General features: G+C 45.3%; 1 protein-coding gene across 11 annotated transcripts in view; it reads left to right on the plus strand.

Moving 5' to 3' along the window:
- Nucleotides 1–13,441, plus strand: part of LOC109041486 (pumilio homolog 1) — a 376,227-nt gene that overhangs the window by 181,828 nt on the left and 180,958 nt on the right. Inside the window, exon 11 of one of the 11 annotated variants that reach the window (XM_072302965.1) lies at nt 1,645–1,728. The exons of the other annotated variants lie outside the window; for them this stretch is intronic. Coding sequence (XP_072159066.1) covers nt 1,645–1,713 — 69 coding nt within the window. The 3' untranslated portion in view covers nt 1,714–1,728. Of the gene's footprint in view, nt 1–1,644; nt 1,729–13,441 lie in introns of those variants that run through there. 11 annotated transcript variants of the gene reach the window in all.

The raw sequence follows: 13,441 nt of genomic DNA on the forward strand, positions 1-13,441 counted from the left end.
ATTTTTGTCGCAATTTCAAATTTGTGAAATTGTTCAAATTTCGTCAAATGGAGGTACTGAAGAAGTACGGAAATTTTTCCGTCGGAAGAGGTACTGAATTTCTCGAGAACGTACTGAAAAAGTACTGTAAAAGTACTTACTTTCGACCAGCCCGTTTTAGTATAGACACCCAAGCACAACCTGACCAGGGACCCTCCCGGCACTCGTTTTCTGAGCTCGCTCCAGAATTTCCTTGCCCCTCTTTTCTGTATCACAGTGAACAAAGAGAAGCCGAAAGAAGAAACATATGTCATCGAAGAGATACAGCGCGATAAATCCGTTGAATGAACTACGGGACAGACTGAAAATTATGTAGTAGACATCACTATAAGCGTATGTTCCCTCCAAAATTACATTCATAACGCGTTGAACACATTGAAAACTTTTAAAGTTGGGCCACAAGTGATTAATTAACGTCATCGTAGTTTGCAGTCAGAGTGAGTGTGCCTGCGTCATTCTAAGCGCCTTCAATCTGTGGGCTATGCAATTTGCGCTACGCTAGAGTCGAAATAGTCGTATCACGCAGTTTGTTCTCGTTTTGCGAGAAGTGCGGGTTCCTGATGTTCGCTTGTCCTGTATCAGAGGTCAAGGGAAACAGTGTATGAACTTTCAGGTGTTGCCAAATTCTTTTTGTTTAAAAACGAATTATTTGAAATCCTCGTGAATATGTTCCCTCTAATAATATAAGGAATTCCACTCACAATTAATTAGTCGGAAATCCGAGAAATCGAAGGAACTTGCTCAAAACCAAAGATCAGATCGAAGAAAACTTTCCACCATTCAAACGCTCTTACACCGTTCTTCTTAAATAGGGGAATATTGAATGGAGCAATAAATCTGGTGAAAATAATTTTAACTGATCGCCTTTTTAGATGTGGATGCGTAGACTTAACATTGACGGAGTTCTAAATTGCAAACATTTATCCGACCTAATACTTTTATGTTTCACTTCAATGTGACGAGTTGGGATCCTGTTTGTTTTTTGAGAAAACAATTCGACATGTTCTGTCTTTATTCGTTTAATATTATCTAATTTTGTTTGGCATTCTAAAATAATGCGATTTATACTTATCATGGAAGTGAAAACGGGAAAGCTTCGCCATATATCTTTTGAAGTGTGGAGCATTTTAACGAATACAGCGTGCCAGTAACGCTGAAACTAATGTCGGAAGTCCATTGTGTACGAACATCCATCATTTCATACCGTTCTTTAATTTTCCCTTTTTCTCGTTGTTTTTTTTTATTTTCGTTTCGAAAAAAATTACTCAGGACAGAGGAATATCAGAGTCACTCTTTTCATTGTCGCGATGTTGGCACAACTCGGATCTCGCCGTTCCTCATCGTTCTTTCAGTCTGAATTTTGTTTATTTGCGATGGACCGCAACGCGACGTTGCCGGAATTTCGGCCCTCAACGATAAGGATAAAAAAGAAAAAAGGAAAAGGTGAACGGGAAAAATGACTTTCATGAAGATCCGGCAATCCTGCCCTTTCACTCTGTGTGACATTTCTCCTGCCTCACGACCGGTCGACTTTTTTGCATAGGATGTTTCCTGCCCAAGTAGTTATTCAAATTTAATTCCGTCATCTTTTTGTTTCTGTTGCAGGTCAGTAGTCGTTTAATTGAATTTTGCCCATGCATTCGCAAGGCGACCTTTATTACTCGTGGTAAGTAAGAATCGTTTAATTATTCATCCCCAGCGCACCCGCCCCATCCGCGATCAACCCCAATTTATGTATTCATAATGCGCCCAGTATGCGACCGGCGAGACATTCGACTAACTATATTCCGAGAACCTTAAGCAGACTTCTAAAAGGTATTCCTTTTCTCACCTTTTTCTCGGAGCTGCCTTTTATCTCATATTAGGTATCCTTTTTAACGTTCTTTGAACACGGTGAGTTAGACAAATTTATTCCGTTACAATAAAGAAAACGGTTTCTTTGACAGTTTCTCCTTCTCCTCCGTGTTAAAGGAAACTACCTTACCGTGCCAAGCCAAAAATTGTGGTCAAGGCAACGAAAAATTTCTTGTCATGGCGATTTTCTTATCATAAGAAAGCGACCGTTTTTGTTCTTTCTCCTTTCTGTCGCAATCAACTCTCTACCGAATGCTTCCCCGAACGTCTCTGCGCTGCGTATTTTTCCCTGAATCAAGGGTCTCAACTTCAAGGAACCGCTCTCTGCGGTTAAATTAAATTATGTAACCGTCAGAAGTCCATCGCAACAGCCTCTTTACATCAAATTAAAGTGTCGCCCCTCCTCCTTTCGCAAGTCTACCCTCTCTTTTCAGTCTTCAAGTTCATCGTCTGCAATCCGTCTAAACTCATCAATAAAGTTTTCAGCATTTTTTCCAGTTGTTTCGTCAGCTCATACCCCGGTACGAGCGGACCAATGAGAACTGAATATGACGGAATTGTCAATTTGTTTCACGTTGCCCGCCAAGCCTGAAAGGGCGCCAATTCTACAGCGCGTTTCGTCGATTCCAGGAGATCTGTAGTGAAAGAGTTACCCGTGTTGTATTTTATGGAGCATAACTCAACTGACAGTGGCGATTCTACAAGTTGGCAACACTGTTTCTCATCTATTTAAATCCATTGAAAATATCGATATTAGGTGCCGCAAGCTACCCCTCCAAGAATCGACTGTTTTTTATGCGTTTAAATGCAGGAAAACAGTGTTGCCAACTTTCTAGAATTGTCACTGCCCACCGGTTCTGTCAGACATAACGATTAAAAAATCAAGACTGTCCGAGACGAAAGAGCCGTCTGAGTCTGTGCGGGTCGAGTTGTGGGAGGGGAGGGGGGGCGGGGATGCACGGCAAAGGGATGCAACGAGGGTCCGGACTCGGGCTTCCGAGGACATTAAAAATGGAGAGCGACTTGAGAGAAGCGGGTCCGATGAAGAATACAGCACGGAACGATTCGGTTTTTATTCTTAAAAAATGGGGCCGGGTCGAATAGGAGCGCCGAGGGTGAGGGGGGGGGGGGTTAGGGGGCTAAGAGCGCCGAGGGATTAGAGTGCTTAAACAGGGGGGGCTGCGGCAAACATTAGCCGACGGCGCGACGTCCGGCTTAAGCCGTTACGACCAGATTGTGAGAACGGGGCTCATCTTTGTAGCCTAATGGGAGGCGCAAGGAAAATCCACACCAGCTGTAATATTCATACCCCTGGAGTGACGAGGGACTGGCGAAAAGAATGATTTTACGCAACGATTTTTTAAATTTACTTCCGTGATACTCACGGAAACGTTTGTCAGATGAATTTACACGGAACAAAAGAGGAAAATTCCTATTAATTGTGGCAGCACCCCAATTAATTGTGGTAGCACCCTAATGAATTGTGGTTGTATCCCAATAAATTCTGGTAGTATCCCGATAATTTAGATCACAAACCCAAATGTTGCGGTTCGCACTAAACCACAATTAATTGGAAATTTGCAGATTATTCAACAAAGTTTGGTAGTACCTTAATTTTAAGGGATAACCCCTAACACATTTTTCCGTGTCCCACGACGTCGGTATGGAATGTTCAAACCCGACTTATGATGTGAGCTCTAAAATTTTGCCAAGTACCTAGAGAAATCTTCTGAATCAACTTTTCTTCACCAGAGAATCTGTATTCCAGGATCTGTTCAATCACTGGTAAAAAAAAAAAAAAAAAAAACAAATTTGATCTTGAGTCCAGACTCCTAAAAACACCGACAAGAAAAAATACTCTTGATCCAATCAGATTTAAGCTTAAATCAAGAACCAAGCCTCATGATTTGAGTGGATTTTCCTTTTGATTTAAGCTTAAATCTGATTGAATCGAGAGGCCTTTTTCTTGTCAATGTTTTCAAGAGTGTGGACTCTAGATCCAATGTGTTTTTTTCCTGTGTATCGGGGAAAAAGTCACGTGTTCATTCAGTTTCTTCCACGAGTTGAAGCTTTTTTATCAGGTCCGATCCGGCACCCGCGATCCGAGCGGTAGTTGGAAGTTGAAAGGACCCCCGGCCTCGGGGCAGGTATAAAGTCTACTAGAGGAGCTCGTCGCGAGTGTGTTGTGGAGTCGCCCGTCGAGTGGTTGCACTCAAGTGGATGACTACGTCGCGCGAGCACGCGAAGAGAAAGCGCCGAGCCGCGCCGCGCCGCGCGGAAAAAGAAAAGAAATTGTTTATTAATTTTTAATCTGGTCCGGCCGTAAAGCCCCGGCTCTCCGGGCGCCGGGGCCGGGGCCGAGGACGGGAAATAATTAAGAAGGAGAGGGTCGTGACGCGGAATGACCCGAGCCGAAAAAGGATTCGGAGCCGCGGCCAGGCGAGATGTTAACTCCTCGACGACCTGCCCATTACGGTTCAGTCAACAGGAAGGAACCCGCTCCGAAAGCCTCCCTTAAAAATAAATAGCCGGGACAGACGCCGGGATCCTTCGCTTTTCCGCGGGACCCCGGAGTGGCACCGGGTCGAATGGAGGCGATGTAGCCCCTCGTAAACGGCACTGTCGGAATTTTTCACGTCGTTCGTGGAGATATCTTGGAAGAACTTCGAAATATACACCGCGCTAGAACACTGCCGTGCTAAGGAAGAACGCCGTATGAACCTTCAGGCGTTGCCACATATCATTTGATAAAACACGAATTCCTTGGTAAAAATATGAATATTTTTATTCAATTTTTCATATAATTGTGTTCGTAATTTTACCGAAAGTTCCCGAAAATTTTAAGGAAAAATATGTATAACTTTTCCCATAAATTAAAAAATTAAACACTAAAAAGTGGCCCGAAACTGTATTTAACAAGGTGGAGAAATGGTGCTGGGTCCACACCATTTCGCGGGGAAACAAAGCCAAGAAATACCAAAAATTAAAATTAGAGTCAAAAATAAATTTTTAGAACTCTAATGCGCACCAGTATGAAACTGGGGGGGGGGGGGGGGGGAGAGTGTTCAGCTCAGGCAGTTTGCAATGGAATATTAAGTTGGAGTCACGCCGAGAGATCTTTACCGGTTTGGGCCTTATTAGACCTCATCAGAAGATCACACTCAGCAGTGAACCCAACTTAACATGCCGCAACTCCCATAAATAAACATTTTATCCAAGGAAATTTGATAACTCTCGAATGTTCGTACGGCGTTCTTCCTTAGCACGGCAGAATAGTATCGAGGAGTTTTTTGAAACTAGGTTGAACGAGCTTTGCAATGCTGCTAAGATGGTGCTAATTCGTGCACTGGAAAGAAAAGTTACGAGCTATATGTAAACATACCGTCCGTTCCGGACTCAGAGGCCGAAAGTTCCGGGTGCTGAAACTGTAGCTTGGACCGTTCGGGCTGCTGCACCCGGAACTTTCGGCCTCTGAGCCTGGAACGGACGGGTTGTCCAAACAGCTCTGAAACGCAGTTTTCACAGGCGAAGGTTTTATTTTGAGTGTGGAAATAGTTGAATTTTGGCTCCAAGCGCGCTTCTTCCGTTTTTGTCCTAAAATTTTAGGCGAAACTGGAAATACAGGAAAATTTATCCGACTTATGAACGTTATTGATTTACTTCCGCTGTAGATGCACTTCGACACACCCAAAATGTCGGACGATAATCCCTCCTCCCTGCCGCCCACCCGTCGGCCATGTCGGCCGTAAAAGAATCCCCCGCGGCCGCAGGATTGCCATCAATCGGAACGACCCCGGACGAATGCGGGATTGCGGGCGATGACGAACGAGGATGAGGCGAACAGAAGGCGACAACGGGGCGGAGCGTGTTCGCGGCGTATCATAACTCTGTGGCATGTGTTGCCGTTCAATTATGATGATCGAATTAACCGCCGAGCCCGTGTTTTAATACTTGGCTCCGTTCCCGAAATCGGCGACGATTACATTAAGACCGTCCCGTTTGATTTTCATTCATTCCCCGTGTGATACATTTTGCTGCTCCACTGATGGGAGGGCGTATTTCTATTTTCACCTGAACCCCGGAAAGCATAGAGTTATATGGATAATAGGGATCATCCCGAAATAGAGATACGCCCCTACGTCAGAGGAACGACGATTTGATTTCCGCCTCTCGCCGTCGTTTTGGTGGGTTTCGAGTGGGGTTCGAGCCTGAAGCGGTGGCGTGGGAATGGGGTAGAAAATTTTGAAATTTCACACTCTGAGGAAGGTATTTAGCATATTTTGAAAGTTAATTGGATCGAAGTCACCGTAGGAAGGAACCAATCCACGTTTGCAATGTAGCCAAGTTTGGAGCGATTCGAAATGAAGCTATTTCTGAAGCTTGACGGAAAGCTCAACACAGTCAGTAATGTAACCAGACCATTCAATGTGTCAGACCATTCAGTAATGTTTGCTCAAAATAGTCCAAATGTCAGCTCTTAACCGATGATCTTCACAATTTACAATCAACCCAACTATTTTGGCTTTTCTCTACGTATATTATTGTCACCGATTTTCATCAATTATTGAAGCGTTTCAACAGTGTGTTGTACTGATCAGATCAATCGAACCACATTATGCAGTAAAGGACATCCTTCACGCATGTGCAGATGTGCCTTTAGTTTCCGTGTGCAGATAGGTACTTTTATGCGTGAGCCATAAGTATTTAAGCAGTGGCTCTTAATATTTGCGTAGAACTGTTTAATTATAGCACGTGTAGTTCTTTTACATAATTCCTGCAAGTAAATTTGACCTGAGTGACCAATTTACAGCAACCCATCGGAAGCCCTATTTCTAAAAAAAATGTTTATCTCTTCTTCTATCTGGCGAAGTAGAAGACATATTCTGAGCTCATTTGACAACCATCCCGATGACCAGCCATCAGCCTGTAAACCTGTGTGAGGCAGGATGACCAAAGTTGCGAGTAGCGTGTAGTTTATCCCCCCCTTCCCACTCTTTCCTTCTCCAAAGAAAGGATCCTCGACGACCGGACCGGGCCGGCGAGAGTGGACCAACGACCAACGCACTCCACTTCCACGTTCCGGTCGTCGGAGGGGGGGATCGCGAGGGGGGCCCGATTTCGAGGGGGAGGGGGGGAGATTTCCTCGGAGCGCATGCGCGTTGGCGCTCCTCGCGCCCGCTCCGCTCCGCGCCGCGGCGCCCGGCGTCAGTCGAGAAATGAGCGTCGAGCGGCGTAGAGCCTCGCGCAACCGATTCCTGCTCGTGTACAAATCTCATGTGACATACCCGCGCGCGTAACGTCGGATTATCACTCCCCCCCTCGTCTTCTCTCCTCCCCCGCCCCCCGCGCTAGTTTATTGTTTTCTGTGATCTTGTTGTGTTTTTGTTGAGAATATATTTTTGTTAAATTTTTTTGTGTTTTATCCGTTTTAACTCCCGCGCCCCGCGTTTCGGTCGGTCCGGTTCTTCAAAGTTTATCCTTAGTGCAGTGTTTTATTCGTTAGTATTCGGCGCACTCACTCACTCTGTGTGCTTTCGCTCTTCAGTGCCTTATCTGGATTAGCCTCGCCGCTACTCGTTTGGATTATCACTCCGGATTATCTCCATGTGGATTTATTTTCTCCAGTGACGCAATTTTACGAATATAAACGGCTTATCCCCCATATCCTATCGTTCATCGTTATCACTGCGCAGAATTCTGCAAACAGCACCCGAGAGGCTGGCCGTTTGATTTCTGGCGCACTTGCCGCCGTGTTTCAACAGTAGCGATCAACTCGCACTGTGGAGTGGCGTTTAGATTTGTCACCGCCATCATCTACCCCCGCCCGTCCAGCCCGTCTTGTTATCTACTGATAATCGCCTCATAAAGCTTCTTTTATGAAATTTTCTGTCTCCAGTGCATCCCGAGAGATGATTTTGCCACATCAAAAGGAATCTCGAGATTCAGTGTGACAACTTCATGTTGTTGTCGTATATTTTTTTTTTTAAAAGGCCAGGAGCGCTCTCTGGTTTGAGTTCACTTCGGCCTTCGTCGTTAAAGGAACAACCACGGCGCTTATCATAATTTTATTAGATCTTCTAAGAGTTGGCTGCGGTTTTTACCGCGTCCACGGCTTTAGAGTTGATTCACGTGTTACGTTAAGTAACCCAGACCTATCTCTCAGTTCGAGTCCGTGAAGCAACATCAGCTGTTGTAGGAGATGAGAATTTTTCTGCAGTCTCTGCAAAGTCGGTTCCGTTGTGATGAAGAAAAACGCTGTATGAATATTCGTACGTTTCCGAATCTCCCTCGATAAAAAACGCAATAAAATTCTCCCAAAGTTGGTAGAAGAATATCCATAAGTTTCTCCAAAAATTCGAATTTTATCAAAGGAATTTAGGCAACGTCTGAAGACTCTTACAGCGTTCTTCCATAGTTCAGCAGAATTTGACACCCAGCCTCCTCATTACCAGTAGAGCTAATGAGTCGCAGTACCGTTTCGATTTGCGACTACGGAATTCTTTGCACTCTCTCAAATGCGCACTCGATGAGATGGTCTGCAGCGTGCGTTGCGATCGTAGTAAACTTTTGATTCATTGAGAAAGGCTCAGGGCAAACCAGTTGTCTCAGTCAATGAACCGAGCGGTGCAAGTGATTAAATTACCGCGTTAGCTAACGCTCAATAGGCCATCGGCTACCTGAGACCTGAGCTTTTGGCATGATTCTAACGCTCAATTTATCATTTTATTACTTCATCCGCGACACGTCGGGAATCAGCTGTCAGACTAGTAGCGAAAGCAGTAATTCGTAAGTGACTCGGAACTTACAGTAACCCGTATTTTAGTCCATGGCGTAGTTTAAAAAGTCCCCAATCAATTCTCGTGAAAAGCTTTCAAGTCGCCCGCTCGCTCTTTCTATGTCGTTTTTCTTACAAATACGGCACCGTTGAAAGTACTCTGTTCAATCCTGGATCCTACTGCGAGTAGAGTACTTATTTAGGGAGAGTACGTACGTATCGAAATATGGAGTGCTTAGGGTTCAAAAGGGCAGCCACCCTTCTAATACAAAAAATGTCACAGTCAATCTTCATTTTCCAATATCAAACCAAGATAGCCAAGAATGTTTGTAAATGAGTTTTCTTCCGCAATAAGGAGAAAATGTATGCAAAAACTAAGTCAAACACGTGCTTTACAAACAAATGGTCGCAACAATTGTAATAATAAATCCCTCTGGATAATTTGAATTCGTATGTTGGCTTCATTCAGGGCCCTAAAAGCTCCATGACCTAATCTCAAAATTACCGACCTAAGGCCCTGAAAGCTCCATGACCTAACCTCAAAATTACCGACCTGTTCGTACTCTCCCTATACAGGTTCTTAACTCGAGGTTCCTATTGAATTCAGAAAAAATGCTGAGAAATACTAATTCCATGCGGTTTTTCTCGGTTGTTCTCTGCATGAGAAGCCCTGAGGGAGCGTGTGGCTCGCTGAAGCCACTGTGTAGAGCGCTGTATTGCGAGCAGTTGCTCTGAATCATGGAATCCCCGACTCGATATTCTCCGCACTTCGCTTTCATAGTGCTCTGTCATTATACGAGAAAATGGGAGCGACAGTTATAGTAATTAGTGATTGAATGGGCGCTGTTGGTTTAGTTTCTACCTCTAATGCCCGGTTGTTTCCACGTGTCCACGCGTCGACCTTGCCCGCTCTTCGATGGATGTATTTCTCGCACCCAGTGCTCACGATATTTCCCCGGCTTGAGTTCCATTCCATCCCGGGTTTTTCTCGCTAGAATCGTCCGTAACAACCAAATTTTTGGAGTGCTGTAAGATAAGAAAAGCTCAACCTGTAAAAATGCCGGTTTCGATAAATCAGAACTGATCTGAATAATGTTAATTGCATCGCCCGAAGGGATTCGTAGATGATCCTTATCAAAATGTAATCCTAACCTCGAAGTATTCATATTTGATGAGCTTCTTTCGCTCGTCGGAACCGCTGCGCTTGAGAAAAAGAGTATTTTTTCTTGTAAAGTTTTTTATGAGTCGGAATTCGGGATCCAAGAGGCTTTTTTTTCAATGTGCAGGAAAGAACAAGGCAACAGAAATGTTTTCTCAGTTGAGCAAATAAATTTTAAGGTTGCCGGCCAGGTTGGCCTAGTGGTCAGCGCGTCTGACTCTAGGCCAATAGGTCCCGGGTTCGAATCCCGGTGGTGGCGACAAATTTTCATGGAACTGACGAGTGGATCTGCAGAAACAGATTCCACTCGGCCTTAATCCCTGAAAATTTGAAAGCCTGGAGCATGGATGTGCCTAAATCCCATGATGTCTAAGGACAATAAATACTGTCTATCGATGGCTGTAGGTTCCAACGGAATATAAGCCACTAAACCAGCAAAAAAAAAAAAAAAAAAAAATTTTAAGGTTATGTTTTTGTTTGGATCTGAATCGTGGATGTATCGAATGACAGTTTGGTTGGCTCTTTTATAATGAATCCGTGGAAGAGTTATACCATCGACGAAATCGATTTACACCTCGTCAGGCCTTACAAAAAATCCTCGTGGAAACGGAACAGCCGGCAAGCCTGTTGGGCTTTTTCAACACACAAAAAAGAAAACACCCTAATTATTCTAAGAGAACCTTTCTGGTTAGCTAGGCAAATCCTCCGCACGATTCCAAGCTCGTTTGGCCGACCTCTATTTAACAAGCGCAACCCCCCGTTGTCCGAAAACGCCGGTTTCTTTTCGCCGAATGAAGCTCGATTGGCTAGCACTCGTTACCGGTGAGAGTAATTCCCGCTTGTTCGGCCGTAAGAACGTATCGAAACTTCGGGAAGAGCCATATCGTCCGTTTAACTCCTCGTTTTTCAGGGCTCTCGTCGAAACGGGAGTTACGCCCCGCCGTCGGAGGAACGACAAATTCTCCACCGTAAAGCAGGCTCAAAGGACGATCCCTAATTACGTTGTGTACAATTTTGACGTGCGTAGTTGCCGTTCCGCCTGGGATTGGCATCCCTTGAAGAAGGTGAGGGCTGTATTGCCGTTTTAAGGAAAAACGCCGTATGATCATTCGAGAGTTGCCAAATTTCCCATGATAAAACATTTATTTTTGACGGCAATCATGAGTATTTTTCTCTGAAATTTTCAGGTATTATAGATTAAATTGCGTTCAAAATTGCCTGAAATTTTTTGGGGGAAAATATTAACAATTTTCTCAGTAAATTCGGTTTTTATCGAAGGAAACTTGGCAACGTCTGAAGGCTCGTACGGCGTTCTTTGTTGAATAACGCCGTATGAGCATTGGAATGTCATCAAATTTCCCTCTAACTAATATCGATTTTTAAAGAAAGTTTCAAATATTTTCCCTGGAAATTTTCAGACTTTTTAGATCGAATTACGAACGAGATCCTCCGGAAAATCGGAAGGGGAATACCTAGCCACACATTTTTCTGGAAATTAGTTATTTGTAGGAGGAAATTTGGCAACGCCTGATGGTTCATACGGCGTTTTTACTCAAGACGGCAGTATAATTGGATTTTTCCGCCCACAGATTCCGTTTCGAACATGATTAGTTCGCGCGAAGACAGGGTTACTTTAGCGGGCCGTGACCGCCTCGCACCCCCCACCCCCATTCCCCCCGAAACTTCCCTCGTTACGTTAAGCCCGTGCAGTTATAGAACGGCGTTCGCAATTTTCCGCCGCGCGGTGCGGTGCGGTGCCATCGCTCAATTTTATCTCCGGCGAGCGAGTTCTCGGTGCGAAATAATATGAAGTCGTTTTTCCGGTGGCGAGCTCCGAGGTGCGCTCCGGTTTCTGGGCGTAAGAGCCGCCCCTTTATTTCCCCCGTGGCATTGTGTAGCCATCGGCCGAAGCCAAGAGCTTAATTGAACTTCTTCCCGAAGTTGGGTAACGATCGATAAATTATTTCTGCACCGCGCGAACTGATTCGCCGCGGGTTTCTGTCCCGTCCATTGTACCCTCGCGTCCTTAGTCCCTGCACTTTTTTTCCCAGCGTGTTCTGAAATCGCGTAACCGAAGTTTTGGAGCATCGTTAGTCCTCCATGAAATGTCCTATAACAATGATTTTGGTCATAGTATATGGATGTATCCTCGAGTTTTTTCCCCATTTTAACACATTTTGCCAGCTCCTAAACTTCAAAACAATTTACTGTAGAAAAAAAACCTGTTTTGGGGTAAATTTGACTCAGAAATCCTGTTACCTGCGAGAGAACTATGTTTTCGTGCTAAGGAAAAACGCCGTATAAACAAAAATTTCGAGAGTTGCCGAACTTCCTTCGATGAAATGTTCATTTTAAGAAAAGTTACGAATATTTTTCCTCACAATTTTCAAGAACTTTAGATGAAATTGGGAACAAAATCATCTGAAAATTGGAAGAAAAATATTTCTAAGTTTATCGACGAATTGGGGTTTTGCCGAAGGAAATTTGGCAACGCCTGAAGGTTCATACGGCGTTTTTCCTTAGCGCGGCAGTATGGTCCTGGCGAAAGTAATGGGTCACCAGGCTTTTTTTCTCGTTTTTTTTCGTGCGTTCATGACCCCCATTGATCCAGGTCTTTTCGATCGTGGTCGCGCCAATTCCAAGAATTCATTCCTTTTCTTTTCTTATCATTAGTTCAGGTGCCGCCTATTTGTTACGATGGCAACCGAAACTGTCGATTCTTTACCTCCGACCTTCCCGCGGGTTTAAGGAAACCGTCGAGGATCGAATAATGAAAAATCTGATGCGAGCGGCTCCATCTTTTCGCCTCATCCGACCGCCCCCCCCCCCCCCCCTCTCGTTGCCCCGCAGTCGGAGAGACATCGCCGGGCTGGATTATTCCGGTTCTCGTCAAATTGGTTTTCGTGCTTCTCCAGCCGCACGCCCTCCCGTTTTCACCCCCACCCCCTTCCTCGCCCCCCGTGCCCCCCTCATCTTGAAAAACCCGGGGCGCATTATCTCGCGAACCCGCCGTCATCTTATTAGTTCCGTTGCAGTGTTCCTCTCATCGCAACTTTTAATACCGGCAGCCGAGAGCGAGAAGTCGCGGAAGACGCGGAAAAGCCGTAGAAGACGCGGAAAAGCCGTCTCTCCGCGCGGCTTCCCGCGTCTTGACGGCTCCTGATGATCGCCAACTCCGACCGAGATGAATGTCACTCGGAGGCGTTTAATAACAGATCGCGGAAAAGCGGGTCTCTCACTCCGAGAGGACCTTCCGCAGTTTCTTCTGCTCGTTCGACGTGAATTACGGGTGGCCGAACCTCTCCAGGAATTACGAGAGCGAGGTTTCCCTGACGCCAACTCCGATGAGGGAGGTGGAAGGGTTCCTGAACGAGGTGTCGCTGAGTGGTTTTTAAATTGAGAATCTTGGCCGACTCGTTCCCACGGAATCCCTAATTGGGCCGTTTTAGTCGGCGGTTCGGGCTCTCGCACCTCGTTCCCGGTGAAAGTCGATTATAAGTTTCGGCGACTTGTAATCGGGGTTGCGACGACTGTGTCGCAGTTTTATCGGCGGCGGCGGTGCTAACACCGCTGGTCCGGGTGTTTCGCCCCTCGAAGTTTCATCCCTCCCGAGC

The sequence above is a fragment of the Bemisia tabaci genome, chromosome 7 (assembly GCF_918797505.1).
Source record: "Bemisia tabaci chromosome 7, PGI_BMITA_v3".
In the NCBI taxonomy this organism is placed as follows: Eukaryota; Metazoa; Arthropoda; class Insecta; order Hemiptera; family Aleyrodidae; genus Bemisia; species Bemisia tabaci.